The sequence below is a fragment of the Capricornis sumatraensis genome, chromosome 4 (assembly GCF_032405125.1).
Source record: "Capricornis sumatraensis isolate serow.1 chromosome 4, serow.2, whole genome shotgun sequence".
Lineage (NCBI taxonomy): Eukaryota > Metazoa > Chordata > Mammalia > Artiodactyla > Bovidae > Capricornis > Capricornis sumatraensis.
The window spans coordinates 54,872,700-54,895,869 of NC_091072.1; the positions used below are offsets into that span (position 1 = coordinate 54,872,700).

Genomic DNA, 23,170 nt, shown 5'->3' on the forward strand with positions numbered 1-23,170 from the left:
GTGGTGTTGGAGAAGACTGTTGAGTCCCATGGACTGCAAGGAGATCGAACCAGTCCATTCTAAAGGAGATTAGTCCTCATTGTTTTTTGGAAGGAATGATGCTAAAGGTGAAACTCCTGTACTTTGGCCACCTCATGCGAAGAGTTGACTCGTTGGAGAAGTCTCTGATGCTGGGAGGGATTGGGGGCAGGAGGAGAAGGGGACGACCAAGGATGAGATGGCTGGATGGCATCACCGACTCGATGGACCTGAGTCTGAGTGAACTCTGGGAGTTGGTGATGGACAGGGAGGCCTGGTGTGCTGCGATTCATGGGGTCGCAAAGAGTCGGACACGACTGAGCGACTGAACTGAACTGAATGAAAGTATCTCCTTATGATTTGTTATGGCTGTTACATAAAACGTAAAACAATCAGAGTACAAGTTTAGAACAGTGCATAGTATGTCATAAACTTGATACGAATTACTTCTTACTATTCTGCATATCTGACATTTCCTTGGTCAGAACATATATTATGCCCTGTGTTGTGTTAATCACTCAGCCGTGTCTGTCTCTTGGTGACCCCACAGACTGTAAACTGCCAGGTTTCTCTGTCCATGGAATTCTCCAGGGAAGAACACTGGAGTGGATTGCCATTCCCTTCTCCAGAGGAACTTCCCAACCCAGGGATTGTACCCTGGTCTCCTGCCTAACAGGCAGATTCTTTACCATTTGAACTATATTATGCCCAACCTATGATAAATTATTAAAAGACTTCAATGTGATGTTGAAAGTTTTTCATATACAGTGTTGGTACATGGGAAGTATAAACAAAAGTTAATAATAATGGTGTGTTTTTGAGTCTTCACTTTTTCTTTTAAAATATCTGTCCACTGTAGTCTTTGTTTCCTTAGCACTGTTCTGATAGGCTTGTGTGACTCTTTATGGGTACCTCAAGGTATGTACCATTGTGCTCTCATTTCGTATACACTCTTTTAAGAATCAAAATCTACTGAGGCTTGTCCTTGCTTTTCTATTTGGAATAGAAGCTTGCTTTTCTATTTGGAATCTCTTCTTATTCTCCGTCTCAAAGGTTAATCCACCACAGTTTGTATCAGAACTTAGTATGTGTGGTCCTTTTAACTCTTTTGAACTCTTTTCCTATATAGACATCATAGGATCATACTTGTGTTTTTTCTCAGCTTCTTAAAATGCAGTTGAGGTGAATTTACTGAAATACCAAAGGGAAAAGTTGAGAGATGCTTTAGAACTGCACTGTCCAGTATGCAGTGATTCGCAACACATAACTATTGAGCCTTGAAATGTGACTAGTCCAAATTCAGATGGGCCCTAAGTGTGAGAGACACATGGGATTTCAAAGACTTGGTATGAAAAAAAGTGAATATCTCATTAATAATTTCCTATTGATTATATGTGAAATGATATTTTTTGAAATTTTGTGTTCAGTTCAGTTGCTCAGTCGTATCTGACTCTTTGCGACCCCGTGAATCGCAGCACCCCAGGCCTCCCTGTCTATCACCAACTCCTGGAATTCACTCAAACTCACATCCGTCGAGTCGGTGATGCCATCCAGCCATCTCATCCTGTCATCCCCTTCTCCTCCTGCCCCCAATCCCTCCCAGCATCAGAGTCTTTTCCAATGAGTCAGCTCTTCACATGAGGTGGCCAAAGTACTGGAGTTTCAGCTTTAGCATCAGTCCTTCAAGAACTGAGAACACCCAGGACTGATTTCCTTTAGAATGGACTGGTTGGATCTCCTTGCAGTCCAAGGGACTCTCAAGAGTCTTCTCCAACACCACAGTTCAAAAGCATCAATTCTTCAGCGCTCAGCTTTCTTCACAGTCCAAGTCTCACATCCTAGATAAAATATATTTTAAAAATTAACTTTACGCTTTTCTTTTTACTTGTTTAATGTGGTTTATCTTATATTTTTATCAGAGAGTGCTGCTTTAGAGAAGCACAAGTCACATATCTAAACTTATTTAAGACTGAGTTAGCCTGCAATAAAGGAAGCTGTTTCATGTAAAAAAGGAATTATTTGATAAAATGGTTTGATCACTGACATCTATTAAATTCTAGGGATTTAGGGTACTAAGGATTAATTTTTGGAAAATTCTGGTCTAAAAAATTAACTAGGCCTAGAATTACTCTTGCTAGCCCTAATTAAATTGAATGCAATGTGAGATATACATATATATATATAAAACTCAAAGATATACATGATATATATATAAGATATATATTAACTTAATTGAACATAATGTGAGATATATATAAAACTCAAAGATATATATAAGATATATATATATAAGATACATATATATAACTCAAAAGCTACCACACAATCTGATTTTATTGGTTAGTAACAATTAAATTGAGAATGATATTTTTCTTCATATTTTTCTACCTTTTCAGAGGTTAAATTCCATGGAATACAAATGATGTACTTATTAAGGGATTTGTTTCATTAACTGAATCTTTCAGTTCTTATCCAGAAAGCTCCACTCTCACAATGACTTAAGTATCACTTCCTCTCTACTCCCTTTTCCTGAGAGCAAGCCTCCCTCCTCTCAGTTCAGAACGACAGTATCCTACTAACTGGCTTCATGCTGCCACTTTTGCCTCTCACCAGTTTATATCCCATCTTCCAGGGAAATCTTTTAAAATTAAAAATAATAGGATAAAAACTCTCCAGAAAGCAGGAATAGAAGGAACATACCTCAACATAATAAAGGCTATATATGACAAACCCACAGCAAACATTATCCTCAATGGTGAAAAATTGAAAGCATTTCCCCTAAAGTCAGGAACAAGACAAGGGTGCCCACTTTCACCGCTACTATTCAACATAGTTTTGGAAGTTTTGGCCACAGCAATCAGAGCAGAAAAAGAAATAAAAGGAATCCAAATTGGAAAAGAAGAAGTAAAACTTTCACTGTTTGCAGATGACATGATCCTCTACATAGAAAACCCTAAAGACTCCACCAGAAAATCACTAGAGCTAATCAATGAATATAGTAAAGTTGCAGGATATAAAATCAACACACAGAAATCCCTTGCATTCCTATACACTAATAATGAGAAAGTAGAAAAAGAAATTAAGGAAACAATTCCTTTCACCATTACAACGAAAAGAATAAAATACTTAGGAATATATCTACCTAAAGAAACTAAAGACCTATACATAGAAAACTATAAAACACTGGTGAAAGAAATCAAAGAGGATACTAATAGATGGAGAAATATACCATGTTCATGGATTGGAAGAATCAATATAGTGAAAATGAGTATACTACCCAAAGCAATTTACAAATTCAATGCAATCCCTATTAAGCTACCAGCGATATTTTTCACAGAACTAGAACAAATAATTTCAAGATTTGTATGGAAATACAAAAAACCTTGAATAGCCAAAGCAATCTTGAGAAAGAAGAATGGAACTGGAGGAATCAACTTGCCTGACTTCAGGCTCTACTACAAAGCCACAGTCATCAAGACAGTATGGTACTGGCACAAAGACAGAAATATAGATCAATGGAACAAAATAGAAAGCCCAGAGATAAATCCACACACATATGGACACCTTATCTTTGACAAAGGAGGCAAGAATATACAATGGAGTAAAGACAATCTCTTTAACAAGTGGTGCTGGGAAAACTGGTCAACCACTTGTAAAAGAATGAAACTAGATCACTTTCTAACACCATACACAAAAATAAACTCAAAATGGATTAAAGATCTAAATGTAAGACCAGAAACTATAAAACTCCTAGAGGAGAATATAGGCAAAACACTCTCCGACATAAATCACAGCAGGATCCTCTTTGATCCACCTCCCAGAATACTGGAAATAAAAGCAAAAATAAACAAATGGGATCTAATTAAAATTAAAAGCTTCTGCACAACAAAGGAAACTATAAGCAAAGTGAAAAGACAGCCTTCTGAATGGGAGAAAATAATAGCAAATGAAGCAACTGACAAAGAATCTCAAAAATATACAAGCAACTTATGCAGCTCAATTCCAGAAAAATAAATGACCCAATCAAAAAATAGGCCAAAGAACTAAATAGACATTTCTCCAAAGAAGACATATGGATGGCTAACAAACACATGAAAAGATGCTCAACATCACTCATTATTAGAGAAATGCAAATCAAAACCACAATGAGGTACCACTTCACACCAGTCAGAATGGCTGCGATCCAAAAATCTGCAAGCAATAAATGCTGGAGAGGGTGTGGAGAAAAGGGAACCCTCCTACACTGTTGGTGGGAATGCAAACTAGTACAGCCACTATGGAGAACAGTGTGGAGATTCCTTTAAAAATTGCAAATAAAACTACCTTATGACCCAGCAATCCCACTGCTGGGCATACACACCAAGGAAACCAGAATTGAAAGAGACACATGTACCCCAATGTTCATCGCAGCACTGTTTATAATAGCCAGGACATGGAAACAACCTAGATATCCATCAGCAGATGAATGGATAAGAAAGCCGTGGTACATATACACAATGGAGTATTACTCAGCTGTTAAAAAGAATACATTTGAATCAGTTCTGATGAGATGGATGAAACTGGAGCCGATTATACAGAGTGAAGTAAGCCAGAAAGAAAACACCAATACAGTATACTAACACATATATATGGAATTTAGAAAGATGGCAATGACGACCCTCTATGCAAGACAGGAAAAAAGACACAGATGTGTATAACGGACTTTGGGACTCAGAGGGAGAGGGAGAGGGTGGGATGATTTGGGAGAATGGCATTCTAACATGTATACTATCATGTAAGAATCAAATCGCCAGTCTATGTCCGATGCAGGATACAGCATGCTTGGGGCTGGTGCACGGTGATGACCCACAGAGATGTTATGGTGAGGGACGTGGAAGGGGGGTTCATGTTTGGGAATGCATGTACACCCGTGGTGGATTCATGTCAATGCATGGCAAAACCAATACAGTATTGTAAAGTAAAATAAAGTAAAAAAAAAAAAAAAGTCAGATTGACTTTCTGCTTAAAAATTTTCAATGTTTTCCATTGCATTTAAGGGGGAAAAAAACCCTAAAATTTTATTGCGGCATGCATGACCTTCAGGCTGTTCTTTTTTAAATGATCCCACAACTCAGGCTGGTTTTCCTCAGTCATTTTATTTTCTGTCCCTTTGCAGGGCTTCTAGTCACTTTGCTTTGAGAGGCCTTTATGAAACTGTCCTGAAGCTTTCAGGCCTTCCCTTTTTTATCAGATTGGAAGATAGCCAGACAAATATATTCTTCCTCCTCTTAGTGAGACAGACTTCATCCTTGGCCAAGAGGTCTTCAGTGTGTAATTGTAGACCTTCCAGGAAACTACATCCTCTCTCCGTCACCACCATCTTGGTAAACAGCCCTTTACTTCTATATTCATTTTTCTTTTGAAGTCTCATCCCAGCTCTTTTTCTAGTTTCTTAAGACTTCTTGAATGTTAGATACTTTTTTAGGACTCTTGAAGAAATAGTATTAGCCCTCACAGTCAGTAAGTGTGAGTAGTGGTTGGATGTCTGTCACGTTAAACTTTTGTCTGTTTTAACATGGACTGGTGAGGAGAATAAAGGCCTTTTCTCTCAGGCATGAGAATACAGAGGACATAGGTCTGTGTGCAGAATCATCCAGGAAAAATGCCAGCAGCTATGCCCACGAAGAAATTATGCCCATCACAAACTGAGTATTTCTCTGATCACCTTAGAAAGCACATCTTTCACCTTAGATAAGCCATATTTCTAAAGAGTTATTATGAAACTGTGGTGCTCACTGCATAGGCAGCTTGGAGGTGATGCCTAGAGAATGTTTGTGTCTTTGAGGATTTCATGTGAAAATTAATTGATCAATATTATCTTCAATCATTGGGCTTCCCATGTGGCACTAGTGGTAAAGAACCCACCTGCCAATTCAGGTAGAAGAGACACAGGTTTGATCCCTGGGTCGAGAAGATCCCGTGGGGGAGGGCATAGCAATCCACTCCAGTGTTCTTGCCTAGAGAATCCCATGGACAGAGGAGCCTGGTGGGCTACAGTCCATAAGGTCACACAGAGCTGGACATGACTGAAGTGACTTAGCATGCACTAGCGAGATGGTTACATTATAACCATTAAAGAAATTTTTCAAAGGAGATAAAGAAAAACCATTCTAAAAAAAAGACCCCCCAATACACTAGGAAATTGCCCGTTAAGATATGTATTTTATGCAATGTGCCTTATCAGTTATATTAGGAAATATACAATTCAATTTTTAAATATATAGATTTTCAAATCACTTCTGGTGGAAAACAGAGTGTTAAAATGATAGACGGATTTCGAGGACTAATTCCAGACTCCTTTCTTTTGGAAATGGTGTTAGAGTGGATCTGTATCAGGATGTTTTTCACATGCTTTGCTTCATAATCTCACTCCCCTTATATTGTTTGACTGGAATCTGTGCTAAAGATAAGAGTGCAAACCTGATTCACTGGCAACCAATCCAAAGAACTTTATACAGAAAACTCCCTGCAAGTAGGTACAGGCAGCATAAACAAAACTTTGGAAATAGTGAAAGAAAAGGTAGAAAAAAATATGGTTGCAATGGCTATGACAATTACTAGTTATTGTTTAAAAATTATCTTGTTTTCATTTCCAATATGAAAACTTTTCTTTTAAAGAAACACCTAACTAAATATTCATCAGAAATGCTCATCTTTTAAAATGTTTGGCATGTTTTGTTATTTTTTTTGAATTATTTTCTGTTTGATAAATATCCAGGTAATTGCGTAAGTATTTTGTACCTACTTGTTTTTAAAATGATTTGATTTTTTACTTAGAACATAAGCTTTAAAAAACAATCTGGTCAGCCAACAGATTTTAGTAGATAAGGAATATCCCAGAAACAGATACATAAGTTGATATATTATTTCTGATAATTAAACTTAAAACTAGATATTTTAAAAGATATACGTGCCTAACACCTGCAGAGGGTTAGTGAGAATGTAAAGGCTCTGACACTTTCTAATAGTGTGGTTGTTTTAAAACTTGGCCCTTAAACCTTTGATTTTCCTTTTTCCTTTGAAAGTTTAGGAGAATAACTCTATTCTAAACCTCTATTTTTCAATACCAGAACCGGAAAGATCCAGGAAACTTAAAGCTTTCAATATTTCTGCACATGCCTTTTCTCTGCACTGGAGCCTACCCTCTGGCCACGTGGACAGGTTTCATGTGGATCTTGTTCCTGACAGTGGCTTTGTTACTATCAGCGATCTTGGAGGTGGAGAATATCAGGTATTGTTTTCATTATCATACTTGGCCAAGCCAGCTTGTATTTTATATTTAGCCCAAGTAGGAAAGTTCTTTATGAAACTCATCCACCATGAAAACGTCCTTCTTTGAGCCTCTTTAAAAGCATAAGATGAAGACAAAAACACTGATGCCGAATTGATGAGTGTAAGTTTCAGTGTTGGTGGACTGTTACCTTAGCAATGTCTGGTTTTTTTTTTTTTTTTAAGTCTACCCTGAACCTACAGCCAACCATCCAAGGGTTCATGAATAATTTAACAAAGAAAGGGCAGAGCTATTGAGTAATCCAGGCTCATTAATTGTGCACTTGCCAGGAGGATCTGTCTTTAAATCATTAATGCAGGCAACATTTCTCTCTAGAGCCATCAATGTGATTCGACGGCCTGAAAAATGTGATAATGATGGGTTTTCTTGTCATTTTTCTTTTACTTTTTATTGGAACTTCAGAGACACAGGTATTTTATACACACTCTTAAATACCAGGGCTAATCAATGGACTATATAGATTTCTTAGGACTCTTAAATAGTTGTGACAGTGAATTGGGATTGCTAGAAATACTGATTTGGTCTTTGATAATGTAGTATGTTTTGTAAGTTTTTACTGCATGTTGTTTGGTAAATATTTCTGCTATAGCAAATGTATATTTTTACAATAATAGGAAACACATTGTGATAAATAGTACAGAGTTATGCAGTAAAGTGCTAACTTTACTTTCTTGATTGTGATAGATTTATTGTTTGAGCTTTCCTGCATTTCAGAATTTTTAACACAGTCGTCTGTTTTTGGTGTTTTAGGTTGATGTTTCTAATGCTGTTCCTGGTACACAGTACAACGTTACCATTTCTTCAATTTCTGCTACAACATATAGCTCACCTGTTAGCAGAACTGTGACGACAAATGTGACAAGTAAGTATATGTTTTCCATTTTCTTTCTTTCTTTTTTTTTTTTTTACAAAGTATTTGGGCCCTTTATAAATCTATTGGATGGGACTATTTGCATTGGCAATATGTACACTGAATGCATGAAAACAGTTGAGTAATTAAAGCAAAATGGAAACTTAAGAAAGTGATCTGTTTAGAACCTGCATTCTGCTGGTTCTTTATCTTCCTTTACTTTCAAAGAGCAAAGATAATTTTTCCATACTTGTTTGTGAAATGGTCAGAGACACTGTTAATGGTAATAGTTAAATAATACAAAACCATGAAAATAAACTCACTATACTTGCTCCAAAAGAATTACTCAGTTTGTAAGGCTGGTTCTTGTTTCCTTAGTGTTTATGTATAAGCCTTGCATCAACTGAGTGTTTATAAAAAAATGATTTGGCATTAAAACTGTATTTGGCATGCAGTATTTAGTAGCATTCCATTTTTCACATTCTTATAAAAGAATGTTTTTGGTATTCCCCATAGCATTTCATCATTTTTTACTCTTGGTAGCAAAGCTCTAGGGAAGATAAACTTACACTTACGAGACACTTAGTCTTTGGGAACTTTTAAAGTCTACAGTTTGTAAATATTTTTCTTACATATGTTTGTGAAAATACAATAATTGATTGACCTTATAACAACATGCATTTTTGCAAAAATAGAACCAGGGCCTCCAGTCCTCCTGGCGGGGGAAAGAGTCGGATCTGCTGGGATTCTTCTGTCTTGGAATACACCACCTAATCCAAATGGGAGAATTATATCTTACATTGTAAAATATAAGGAAGTTTGTCCATGGATGCAGGCAACATATACACAAGTTAGAACGAAACCAGATAGTCTGGAAGTTCTTCTTACTAATCTTAATCCTGGAACAACATATGAAATCAAGGTAATTATTTTGTAAATAATATTAAAATATTTCATTCATTTTAAAAGTGAAGGAGTTTTATCCCAACAGGTCAAGCTTTTGCAGCAAGAGACTTGAAGAATGATCATCTAAATCATGTCCTCATTGCCCATCTGGGCTTTTAAGATTTGAACAAATGTTATAAGCTTTGTGTGTGTGTGTGTGTGTTTATATAATGTATCTATTTTAGAAAGCATTAGTTTGGTGACTTTAAAAAAATAAAGTTTAATAGGTTTTACAAGCACATATACTCTACTTTTAAATCAAATTTTTAGTTAGCTTTGTTATTTTTCTCTTAATCTGCTTATATTCCCATGTTATTATAATTTGGGATAATGGTTTGAAGGTTTCTAAAGAACCAGTTTCTCAAAGAACAACGAATTCAAATTGGTTCCATTCAACAAATATTTCCTGGATGCATATGACCTCTTTTATGTTTACAAAAAATTTATGCCTTTACAGCACTAAATATACGAAATCTAAGAACACTTTATTAAAATATTAAAGAATAGCACGCAAAAAGCAGTCTTTTGTTAGTTAGGCCATGTGAAAATGTTTACAGTTAAGAGATGTGGTGATGCTAGTGGTAAAAAAATCCGCCTGCCTATGTAGGAGACACAAGGCGGACTGCAGTCCATGGGATCACCAAGAGTTGGATACGACAGAGCAATATACACACGCGCGGTATTTCCAGGGGATAGGAAAGAATACAGGCATTTTCTCATTCCTCCCTGTTTTCAGTATAATGTCAATATGCTCTTTAGTCTCGACTCAAGAGAAAAGCTGTGTAAATATGTGGTCATACATAGCTGAGATGACCATCTAAATGGAAGAAATGATAAGAAAGAGACACTTTCCTGTTTTTAAAATCTAATTGCAAGTATGTCCATTTGCAGAATCAAAATCAATAATAACAGGAAAGTAGGCATACCAAGAGTAGGCACCCCCCAAATATTAAAGAAAAATACAGGCTTTTACTTATGCAGTGGTAAAAATCAAAGATTTGATGGCTATTTCTCTGCAGAAACATGAGTTAAAGAGTAGGCAACCTTTTTCTAACTGACACCTGAAAATTATTTGGCACAGATATTTTCTATCATAAGCTCACATATTAATTCAAATTAATTTATACATTAAGATATACTATTCAAAATAATAAAGATTATCTTTTAATGTGATATGAGAAGCTGCTACTGATAGAAAGGAAATTTAGCCAACCTCATTCTGCTTAGATCTATTTTTACAGAATTTGAATTTTTATTCCTTTGAATTCTCTTATTTCAGGGCTATAGGGAAGCCCCTATTCTCTTTTTCACCCCACACTTTATTAACCACTGTTGTAACTTTTATTCTGTTCGAATATATGTTAGCCACTGCAGAATTTCAAAGGGCATTTGACATGGTGCATTTGATACCTTCAGATGTCAATATCAAATCTACATGATATGGGGAAAATCCTGTTTAGTATTTTACATGTGTTATTTCATTTAGTATTCAGAATAATCTTATGACATAGATATATTGTTTCCATTTTAAAGTAAAGGAAAATAAGATAACCTTTTTATCTGAGAATTGGTAGAGCTGCAGTTTAAACCAAGGCTGTCTGATTCCAGTTATAGCATTTGTAAAAGCTTAAGAATTCTCATTTATGACAATTTCTCTGTCTGTTCTAGTGTATTTGACTAGATGTTTCAAGCCAAAATAGTTTCTATCTTTTAAATTCTAGAATATTTCGTCTAAATGATTACCTATTTATTTTAAAAATTTGCCTAATTAGATTGTAAACTCTAAAGTCAGACACTGTGTTTATGGTCTCATGTTCATTACAGAAATAATCATGGTGTCTTAGAGTGAATATAGTAGAAAGAAATTGAGCTTTAGAAATAAACACAACTTCAACTGAATTCTGATACTGCCACTTAGTCCTGTGATATGGGGCAAGTTACTTGACCTCTCTCAACCAGTTTTCTCATATGTAAAATATTGACAATAATTCCTTGTATTTTGATTATGTGGATAAAATGAGATATGTAAAATCCCTAGTCATTTTCTGAGTATACAGAAGGTGCTTTATAAATAGTAACTGAAATTGTTAATGCTACTAATAGACATTAAACTTGATTATTAATTTCTCTGTCAGGAATCTGAGAAATCTGTTGATTAAGGCTATGTTGCAAATATTCACTTAAGGGAAATGGAAATACTGATTAGCTCTATATTTGCTTCTGCTTCGAGAGTATTGTGAAGAATTAGAGGGGAAAGTATCTTTATTGTTTATCTAATGGACAAATCAAAGTTTTATTATTTCAGACTCTGTTTAATTAGAGTATAAAGCTTGTGTAATTTTTGTGGTCTGTTCTAGGTTGCTGCAGAAAACAGTGCTGGCATTGGAGTGTTTAGTGACCCGTTTCTCTTCCAAACTGCAGAAAGTGGTAATTTTCCTAAATCATTTATTCTGAATTAACTTAGTTAAGAGTTTTCATCGTTTAAAATAAATAGGGATATAAACAAAATCTGGCACTAAAATGCATAAAATTTTCAACAGCATGGTCATTAAATTACTTGTAGAGTCTTCTTGGATAGTGAATTTATTAATTAAAATATATATTATTCTTTCTGATAGTAAAAACACTAAGTGTTATCTTAGAAAACTTAAAAATACCCCATAATACAAAAAAAAAAAAGAAATGAAAGTTATCCATGGCCCTGTTATATAAAAACATACATTTTTGGCTGATCTTTTTTCTCCTATGAATATGTCTTTGTGACTATATATTAGTGAAAATAGGCTTGTGCCATTTGTGCAAATTTGCACCCTGCGTTTTAAAATCAAATCATAAGTATTTTTATCACATTAGAGTTTTGGAAACATGGATTGTAATGGTTATCATATTATTCCATACCTTGCAGTCATTACCAAACCAACTTAAGCTACTTCCATTTTCCCAGTGACTGAGAAGAAATATTTGACGTTATCCTTGATTGTAATCAATCAGTTCAGTTCAGTTCAGTTCAGTTGCTCAGTCATGTCCAACTCTTCACGACCCCATGAATTGCAGCACGCCAAGCCTCCCTGTCCATCACCAACTCCCGGAGTTCACTCAGACTCACATCCATCGAGTCAGTGATGCCATCCAACCATCTCATCCTCTGTCGTCCCCTTCTCCTCCTGACCCCAATCCCTCCCAGCATCAAAGTCTTTTCCAATGAGTTAGCTCTTCGCATGAGGTGGCCAAAGTACAGAGCTTCAGCTTTAGCATCATTCCTTCCAAAGAAATCCCAGGGTTGATCTCCTTCAGAATGGACTGGTTGGATCTCCTTGCAGTCCAAGGGACTCTTAAGAGTCTTCTCCAACACCACAGTTCAAAAGCATCAATTCTTCAGTGCTCAGCCTTCTTCACAGCCCAACTCTCACATCCATACATGACCACAGGAAAAACCATAGCCTTGACTAGACGGACCTTAGTCGGCAAAGTAATGTCTCTGCTTTTGAATATGCTATCTAGGTTGGTCATAACTTTCCTTCCAAGGAGTAAGCGTCTTTTAATTTCATGGCTGCAGTCACCATCTGCAGTGATTTTGGAGCCCCCCAAAATAAAGTCTGACACTGTTTCCACTGTTTCCCCATCTATTTCTCATGAAGTGATGGGACCGGATGCCATGATCTTTGTTTCTGAATGTTGAGCTTTAATACAACTTTTTCACTCTCCACTTTTACTTTCATCAAGAGGCTTTTTAGTTCCTCTTCACTTTCTGCCATAAGGGTGGTGTCATCAGTAGTACTGTATAATCAATCAATAGTACTGTATAATCTATCAAGAAGTCCTTCCAGAATTATATCAAAATATATCCTGAACCTCACCCCTCTTGTTAATCACCCTATATAATCTATCATCATTTCTTGCCTGATCATTTGAAAGCCTCTTCTTTGGTTTTCCTATTTCTAGCTTACCTGCCTATAGTCTACTCTCCCCACAAGAGTCACATCATCTTTTGAAGCAGAAGCTAGACTACCGTTATTTCTCTCTTCCCAACATGGCTCCTGTCTCATTCAGAGCAAGAACCTAAGTCCTTCTCATGACCTACAGTGCTCTGGGTGCCCTTAACCCTGGCTGAATCATCTCTCTCTATTCTCCATTTCCCTCCATCCACTCCAGTCACAATGAGCTTCCACCTTAGGGTCTTTTCTCTTGCTGTCCCTCCTGCCTGGAGCACTCCTTCACTAAGTTATCCACAGGCGCTTCCTCAGTGGCTCAGCAGATAAAGAACCTGCCTGCAGGGCAGGAGACACAGGTTTAATCCCTGGGTCAGGAAGATTCCCTGGAGGAGGAAGATGGCAACCCACTTTGCAAAGAGTCAGACGTGGCTAAGCAAATATCCACAGAACTCTCTCCCCAGCTGATGCACATCTCACTTTACCTTTCCTGACTACACCTTCTGAAATAACCCCTGTTTCCTGAGATCCAGCTTTATTGCCAACAAATTAATTTTTCTCCATTTGAATAGCTTGACGTATGACACATTTACTTGCTTTTTATTGCATATATTAGCCTAGTAGAATATAACATTTGTGATAAAAATAAGCTGTTATGGAATGGAGGTAATTTAGTTAGTAATTTGGCTGTTTATTCATAACAGCAAACAGAACCAATAAATAGAAAAACAGTTAGTAAATAATGGCATCTCCAATCAATAGCAAATATTTTTAGTGAAGTTTATCTTCTAGTGGGATAAGATAAACAAATGGGTTGCTAAGTAATAGACTGAAGTGTTACTTGCTCAGTCATGTACAACTCTGAAACTCCATGGACTGTAGCCCACCAGGCTCCTCTGTCCATGAAATTCTCCAGGCAAGAATATTGGAGTGGGTTGCCACTCCCTTCTCCAGAGGATCTTTCCGACCCAGGGATCGAACCCAGGTCTCCTGCATTGCAGGCAGATTCTTTAAACCATCTGAGCCGCCAGGGAAGCCCAAGAAATAGACTAGAGAAGTGCTATAAAAAGTTTCTATAATTTTATATAACTATAAATATTTTGTATATTTAAACATAAAAATCTTCCAGCAGTTCATTGCCAAAGGGATAAACTGAAATGGACCCTGTTTATCTTGGGAGGATTATGCAGTTGTCAGTGTTAAAAGAAGCATGTGACAAGCTTTATGTCCAGTTCTTATTTGAGACCCCATTGAGAGAAGCGGGTGAATACACGCTCTATGCCGTACGAAGAATGAAGGGAAAATTCTAGAGTTTATTTAAAATTAGAAAGTAATGATTCTTGAAATCTTTTACTGATATTGAACCTACTTATATTCAGATTATTAGCACAACTGAAAATTGAGAAAGTTATTATTTTTAAGATTAAATATTCATTAGGATATGAAAGACAGTTTATGACTTACACTTTTAGGGAAAATAATTGGAATAATTTTTGGATGACTTAACAAATAGTTTGGTCTTTTTTAAAAACACTCATCTTGGTAAAGCCTGGTACATTATGAGTTCAGATTATGATTTCAACTTGACAGCATTTTGAACTTTATATATTTTATATTCTGCTAACTGACATAATTTCTAGAGTCATTTTCTCTCTCAGCAAATTATGATTGGGACAAACTAAAACTCTAGGTTGGCAATAAACCTGGAACAGGAGTTTCATTCTGTTTATGACTTGCTGTGTTTTCTTGGAGAAATTACATAATCACATAATCACTCTTATCTTATCATTTAAAAAAATGTTGAGGTTAAAATGTAAATCTAAGTTTAGTTAGATCAGTTTCATCCAATTTTTCCCCCCAAAGCCTCCTTTTAATTATTTATGTTATGCAGAGCTCAAATTTAATGAAAATTTCTGTGGAATAAATAAATTGCATTTATAATGATTAAGCCAGAAATAATTTCTCTCTCCATGAATAAAAATACTCCTGAAGTATTCCAATAGAGTTAGCCCAAAATACCATTCTAAGCTGATATTACATCCATAAGTACAAAATCTCAACTTTTCAACTTCCCATGCAGCATTATTTCAGACAAATGTGGAATTTATTTTAGCTTTAAAATATTAGAAATATCCCTTGTAGCTTCATTTTTAACTTGATGGATCCTTAGTAATATAGGAAAATTCTTTATAGAAGTCTCTGTATTTTATTTAGAAAGATTTTTTTCTGGTTCAAGAAAATGTATGTTTTGTAGAGTGTACCTTTTGAAAAGTTTTAGTTAGTTTCACATACTTGTATATTTACTTGTTTAGCTATGACCTTATCTGAAATATGATGTGACTTTATAAATAGAATTTTTTGATACTTTAGTATCATATCTTTACTTGGAGCAAGATGGATAAATTCCCTCTATAAAAATCAAGAGATGATGGGATTTTGGTACCTAAAAGTCCAGAGGTAGAAACTAGAATATTTAAAGTACAGGAAGACCTGTCAGCTACAAAAAAGAGCCAGAATTAGTCTTCAGACACCATCAAGTCAAAAAAAGAAAACATAGATTTTACTGGGGCAAAAATAATGTAAAGTTAATATGAAAACCTCTTTTTCACGAAATGTTTTTTAACAGATTTAATTAATTTTTATCTATTATATTGAGTTTGCTTTAAAAGATATTTTGAAATCATACTTTGGAATTTATGAAGTTTGGTTACCTTATAAATTCAAATTTCTCTACACTTGAGCAGTTTCTCATGATTGCTAAGGCCGATTTGGAAATGTGCCAGCTTCTATGCAGTCTATTATTAATATAAACTTCAGGCATTTTTACAAAATTTACATACTTTAGACAAAGAAATTTAAAACAACGATTAATATTAATGGCAAAGGCTTTGGTTCTTATAATTCTATAGCATCAGATATTTGACAGACTTTTTGTTTTATTATATTTTATCTGCCAAGAAGAAATTTTAGTGCTAAATCTTTAGGATTAGAGACTTATCTTGTCATTGTCCTTCTTAAGCTTTAATTCCATTGATAAATTCCCTTGAAGAAAAAAATTTCTATCCATTATGTCATCCATTATTAATGATTAGTCATCATCCCAAATTGTTATTATTTTGTTGTTGTTAAAATGCAGCTATTGTCAAGTTTCTTATTTACTACTCTTTAATTCATATCAGTCACATACACCTCTCCTTCCCAGGGCCTAACTTTCTTATATAATTTATATGGCTTTCATTTTCAGATCACATCTTCATATTCCTCTCTACAGTGTACACCTAAACTCTAGTTATTTGATTTCTTAATACTAGGCATGTTTTATCTCAAACATCTTGTATTTTTTTTTTCTTTCGGTAGTGACTTGTCATGGTTGTTTTATATTCTAAAGGACATTGATTATTTACTTTGTCAGTTTCCCACAGCTAACCTTGAATTAACAGTCATCCCAATTAAAATAGCCCATAGCTTATTATTATGCAGATTACTAATATTTAATAACAAGGTATCATGAGTTCTGATGAAAGTTGATTTTGAGGGTGTATAAAGGTTAAAATATAATAATCACAACCAATTGGTGGTATCACTTTATATTAGACACTGGTTATTTACTTACAGTCCAGAAATGTGATTTTTGTACAAATGGTTGGACAATTGTTTGAATTTGCCACTTCTTCATTATCTAAGAATTTGCTACTTCTTCATTATCTAAGGAATTTACATAATTCCAAAGTATATCAGATGGTAAGATAATCATTATTCAAATTTGTATAACCACAAACAACTATTGATTGAATATTTTTCAGACTTATTTGAAATAGTTTATTGATGGATTTATTGACCTATTAATCCTGAAAAAAGCTTATTTGCCTCTTAAACACAAGTCTGTGGGCCCAATTTCTGGTTTGTTATTTTAGGCAAAATCAATTCAAAAAGTATACCCAAATATATATTTTAAGAAGTATTACCCAAATAGATTTTATCCAATTACATATTTAATTTTATATAACATGGGAATTATAACATCCCCGAATTATATAAATGTCATTCTAAGTTTTATAACAATATTTTTCTTCTCCTTCAATCCCTTACACGTCCCCAGCTCCAGGAAAAGTGGTGAATCTCACCGTCGAGGCCTTTAACTATTCAGCAGTAAACCTGATTTGGTATTTACCTTGGCAACCAAATGGCAAAATTACCAGCTTCAAGATTAGTGTTAAACATGCCAGAAGTGGGATAGTTGTGAAGGATGTTTCAATCAGAGTAGAGGACATTTTGACTGGGAAGCTGCCAGAATGTAATGTAAGTCTCATGGAACATTTTCTATGTCTCAAAAATTTTAGGTAAATTACATTTTGGAACTCCCGGCATCTGGATACTATGTATTTCTCTGAGCCACCAGGGAAGCTTGACTATGTATTTTACCAAAGTGATTATTAGCTATTTGATTACTTATAGTATCGTATTATATACACTTGACTATAGTCAAGGTAAAATAAGAGAAGAGTTTCAGAATTCAACAGTGAGATATAAAACATCCCTTAGGGAGCTCTGGAAAGACTTGATAGGTATAGCATTTGTGATGGGCCTTGGAATAAGTAGGTGATTGTATGAGGGCGGAGGATACTTTATAAGCCTTAAAGTAGGAAAGCATAGGATATCATTGGGAAAAAGAGAATACTTCCATGTGACAGGATAGGAAGGGAACAAAATAGTAAAGTTTAAATTTGTGGAATTAGATTGTTTTTGTTGTATATTATCTTTAGTGAAGAATTTGTTACTACTCTAAGCACTGATGTGAAATCCTTGGAAGTACTGTAATTATGCTTTTTTAAAATTAATTTTGGTGATCACAGTGATACTATTGATGAAAAGACAAGCAAAATTACTTTTTTAAAAAATGCTTTAAGTTAATGGAAGTCACAAATATTTTTAATTTAGATATATTTCTAATATACATAAACACATACCCACACGTTCTTTTGGTGTTATCTTTTGAATATGTATGGGGAAAAATGATCATAATAGTAAGACAGTGATGTATGTTTGAAATTTCACTAAAGGGGAAAAAAAATTTATCTTTTTGGCTCTTAAATTTTTACTGTGGATTTAAAAAATTTTTAATAATCATTTTGCTGTAGTTATACCTTTATTCAAAGTCACATGAAATCCTATTCATAAGAAAGATTAAGGTATAAATAAACATATTCTATTCTGAAACTGCGGACAATGGTATTAACCATATAACTGTAGATAATAAATGGGTATAATTAAAATCTAGCAGATTTATCTGTAGCTATAGCGAGTAGTACACACACAAAATAATATTTGTAATCACACTTATCTTTACCAAGTGATACATTATTTTCCCATTTATGCTTCTTTTATTTACTAGGAGAATAATGAATCTTTTTTATGGAGTACAACCAGCCCTTCGCCAACCCTGGGGAGAGTCACGCCTCCACCACGTACGACGTATTCATCTAGCACGTTGTCACAGAGTAAGATTAGCTCTGTGTGGAAAGAGCCTATCAGTTTTGTAGTGACACATTTGAGACCTTATACGACGTATCTTTTTGAAGTTTCTGCTGTTACAACTGAAGCAGGTTATATTGATAGCACGATTGTCAGAACACCGGAATCAGGTATGCGGTTTTGTTTTTTTTTTTTTTGGTAGGAAAAAAAGTTAAATTATTCATAGAATAATCTTTCTTTCTTTTTGTTTTATTCATGTAGATCTTTTTGTTAAAGATCTTCCGTCTCTTTCAATAACTTTTTTCTCCCTAATAACGGATAATAGGCATGCCATTTGGAGCATCTTCAGTTTCAATACTCTTTTAAGATACTGACATAAGCATCTAAAAGAAGAAAGGGGATTTGAAAGAAAAGATTCTTGAGCTAATAACCATGCTCCTAAGATCAGCTCTTATGATTCTGTGACCTCAGGAATTTTTAATAATTGCCTCTGTTCATCTGCATTTTACATTATCATCTGATGATGACTTCTCTCACTGATATTGCTGTTACCAGATGTGGAGATAACATCTGCAGTAGCAGAAATATCATGTGATTAACATTCAATATCAGATAAAAACAGTAGTTGGAAAATGCCTACCAACCTGCATCTTTGTACTGCAGTTTCTTTATGTGATGAATGGAGACATCGTCATTGTGGATATGGTGTTAGTACTAAATGAGCATTACTAGATATTACTACTGCTAAATTCTAAGTACATACTTCTAGGTATAGTATTTGTATATTTAATTATATTATGTAGGCTGTGCTGTGCTTAGTGGCCCAGTTGTGTCCGACTCTTTGCAACCCCATGAACTGTAGCCTGCCAGGCTCCTCTGCCCATGGGGATTCTCCAGGCAAGCATACTGGAGTGGGTTGCCATGCCCTCCTCCAGGGAATCTTCCCAACCCAGGGATCCAACCCAGGTCTCCCACACTGTGGGTGGATTCTTTACCGTCTGAGGCACCAGAGAAGCTGAAGAATACTGGAGTGGGTAGCCTATCCTTTCTCAAGGGAATTTTCCTGACCCAGGAGTGGAACTGGGGTCTCCTGCATTGCAGGCGGATTCTTACCAGCTGAGATACTGTTATGTCACTGTATTACACACTGTAAGACAAAATATATAGTAGCAGACATTCAGTTATGATTGATAATTTTTAGGTTACTGGGCATTATTCCTGGTAGGGTAATTTCACTAAAGCATAGTATTTTTTTCTGATGACTTAGGTGTTAGGTCTTATCATTTCATTACATGTAAGTGTGAAGGTTTTTTACCTTGATTTAAATAAAAATCTCTGAATAAGACCATTTCCTCTTCCATACTCCTTACTTCTTATTACCAAAAAAAGAAATAATTTCATGAGAGTCACACAAAGTGAAATTTGGTTGACAAGAAGTTTGTTTTAAAAAATATTTGGAATGTTTTGTTTCAATTAAAGATGTTTTAAAATATTAGATACATGTATGAAAAATAGACCTCAATGGACATGAATTGGAGCAAACTCCAGAAGATAGTGAAGGACAGGGTAGCCTGGCATGCTGCAGTCCATGGGGTCACAAAGAGTCCAATATGACTGAGTGATTGAACAACAACAAATTAAAAACAGACTTTTAAACATCATTATTATTTTTATGTCACCAATATTACATTGGAAGGTAGGTTATAAATTTCCTTTCAGAACCAAATACAGATATTGATAGAAGTAAAATCACTGCCAATACATTCCAAAGGCTGAGTTACTACTTTGGCCCTTCCCCTGTGTACAGCAGAGATGTACAGCCAGATGCTCAGGGCTTGTTGTTGCAATACATATTAATATATATATGCTTCAGGACAACATAACTGTACGAAGAATTGCATAGCAGTGAAACACCCTGTGCAGTCATGTACAACATTAAATAAAAATAGTAATGGTTACAAATAAGGAGTTTAATGATCCACCATTTATTTGCATTCTTCAATTATAGCCTATTTTTTCTTTAAGTTGAAAAAATGCTTTGATGTATGATATTTTTTTTCTCTCTGATTTTGTATTTTCTGTATATAATAAGGTGCTTTTAATTCATTTTTTTCTCTATAATTTTAGTGCCTGAAGGACCACCACAAAACTGTTTAACAGGCAACATTACAGGGAAGTCCTTTGCAATATCATGGGACCCACCAACTGTAGTAACAGGAAAATTTAGCTACAGAGTTGAATTATATGGGCCATCAGGTAAGTCTTAATCAATTTTGTGTTTATCTTTTGGAGTAAGAATTGTATAAAATATTTTACTATTTTCAAACTTTTTAAAAGTATTGAACTGTTTTTAAAGGACCCTTAGCAATGTTGAAACTCTTAAGACTTTTAAAGTCGTAAATAAGGATGGTAAAGCCTTGTCCATGTTCCATATTTCATGACAAAGGGCTGAAAGAATGAGAGAGAATCCTTCAAGAAGAGAAACATTAGAGGAGATACATTTTTTCAAATATTTGATCAGGAGGACCTTGACTTGCTCTGATTGCAAATGTATTTATGAAGAAAAATGGGCTTCAGTTATATTAAATCAGATTTCTGCTTAGAACAGAGAAACCATTTCAAATAATTGGAGGTCTCTAAAAATAATATGAGCAATTTTATAGTGTAGTGAGGTCACATCTTTATGAAGAAGCAAGAGCTGGACATCTACTTGTCAGATATTTTGAGGGCTTCAGAAACTATACTAGTGGAAGTTAAGTAAGCTCTATAATTCTTAATCCAAGATTTTATGGTTCTATGAAAGAAATTTATTTCAAATAGTAATGAATAACATAAACACACATATTGCCATTTATTTGAAAGAATTGAAAAACAGACAAAGGTCCAAATTAATCATTTGAAATTTCTAGGACTCTGTCATGAATCACATGAGTAACCTTTATTTCTCATCCCTGAGTACCTTCAGTTCAGTTCAGTTGTTCAGTCGTGTCTGACTCTTTGTGATCTCATGGACTCTAGCACGCCAGGCCTCCCTGTCCATCACCAACAACTCATGAGTTTACTCAAACTCATGTCCATTGAGTCAGTGATGCCATCCAACCATCTCATCCTCTGTTGTCTCCTTCTCCTCCCGCCTCAATCTTATCTAGCATCAGGGTCTTTTCCAATGAGTTGATTCTTTGCATCAGTTGGCCAAACTATTGGAGCTTGAGCTTCAGCATCAGTCCTTCCAATGAATATTCAGGTTGATTTCCTTTAGGATTGACTGGTTTGATCTCTTTGAAGTCCAAGGGACTCTCAAGAATCTTTCTAACACAAAGACATCAATTATTTGGCGCTCAGCCTTCTTTATGGTCCAACTCTCACATCCATACGTCACTACTGGAAAAACCATAGCTTTGACTAGATGGACCTTTGTTGGCAAAGTTTTGCTTTTCAATATGCTGTCTAGATTTGTCATAGCTTTTCTTCCAAGGAGCAAGTGTCTTTTAATTTCATGGCTGCAGTCACCATCTACAATGATTTTGGACCCCAAGAAAATAAAGTCTGTCACTGTTTCCCCATCTATTTACCATAAAGTGATGGGACTGGATGCCATGATCTTCGTTTTTTGAATGTTGAGTTTTAAGTGAGCTTTTTAACTCTCCTCTTTCACATTAATTAAGAGGCTCTTTAGTTCCTTTTCACTTTCTGCCATAAGGGTGGTGTCATCTGCATATCTGAGGTTATTGATATTTCTCCTGGCAATCTTGATTCCAGCTTGTGCTGCATCCAGCCCAGCATTTTGCATGATGTACTGTGCATATAACTTAAATAAGCAGCATGACAATATACAGTATTTAGGCTCCTAAAGTTCTGAAATGTTTCAGACCTAAAAATATGATAGTCCTTTTCTCCCCTCCCTGCTCAATACACAGACACACATGGATACCCAGATACACCTCTTCTATTTGGTGTTATTTTTGAAAAATTTGACAAGGTACTCTTTCATCTGTGAGGCTAAAAACTCAAGAAAGTTTATCTACAAATTATTGACTTTAGCAACGTAGAAGTCATTAGCCATAGTCTCAGACAGGGCAAGGAGGAACAAGGAGGACACATATCATACCTGACCACCTAGTCACTTGAGGGCTCTGGGGAAAAAGGAATCAATCTGTCACCACCCTTGAGGAAGATCTACAGAGAACAGAATCAGTGGTCTCAGGGGAGAGCTAGGCTTCAGTTACAGCAAGAAGGGGGAAAAGCTATTCAGAAATAAAGTTGAGGATTTAAGGAATTTTGATGATGGCCCAGTTAAGAAATTTTGCTCAGAAACTAAACTATAGAACATTTCTAAATATATCTTTTTAAATTTGAGTATGAAACACTGTCACTGTTTTTATATCGGTAAAACCTAACATATACCTTTAAAATATGCCAAAAAAATGACAGTTCAATAGGGCTTTATATTATATATAAGTAATTTATATAAAAGTAATTTTAAACACGAAATATTTCTGTTTTTTTTTTCCATCTTGGTAAAATTGACACCGGTGCAATTCTAAGCGAAATGTTTAACATATATTCACTTTTAAAATTGTAATAGTGAATGTCAGTGCATAGGTTAACACTTCAGTTCCTCTATAC

General features: G+C 35.1%; 1 protein-coding gene across 1 annotated transcript in view; it reads left to right on the forward strand.

The window, feature by feature from the left end:
* Positions 1-7,704: 7,704 nt before the first annotated feature.
* Positions 7,705-23,170, forward strand: part of PTPRQ (protein tyrosine phosphatase receptor type Q) — a 238,186-nt gene continuing 222,720 nt past the window's right edge. The window contains exons 1-7 of the mRNA XM_068971658.1: positions 7,705-7,758; positions 8,099-8,210; positions 8,894-9,120; positions 11,501-11,570; positions 17,172-17,371; positions 18,465-18,714; positions 20,672-20,800. Coding sequence (XP_068827759.1) covers positions 7,705-7,758; positions 8,099-8,210; positions 8,894-9,120; positions 11,501-11,570; positions 17,172-17,371; positions 18,465-18,714; positions 20,672-20,800 — 1,042 coding nt within the window. The remainder of the gene's footprint in view (positions 7,759-8,098; positions 8,211-8,893; positions 9,121-11,500; positions 11,571-17,171; positions 17,372-18,464; positions 18,715-20,671; positions 20,801-23,170) is intronic.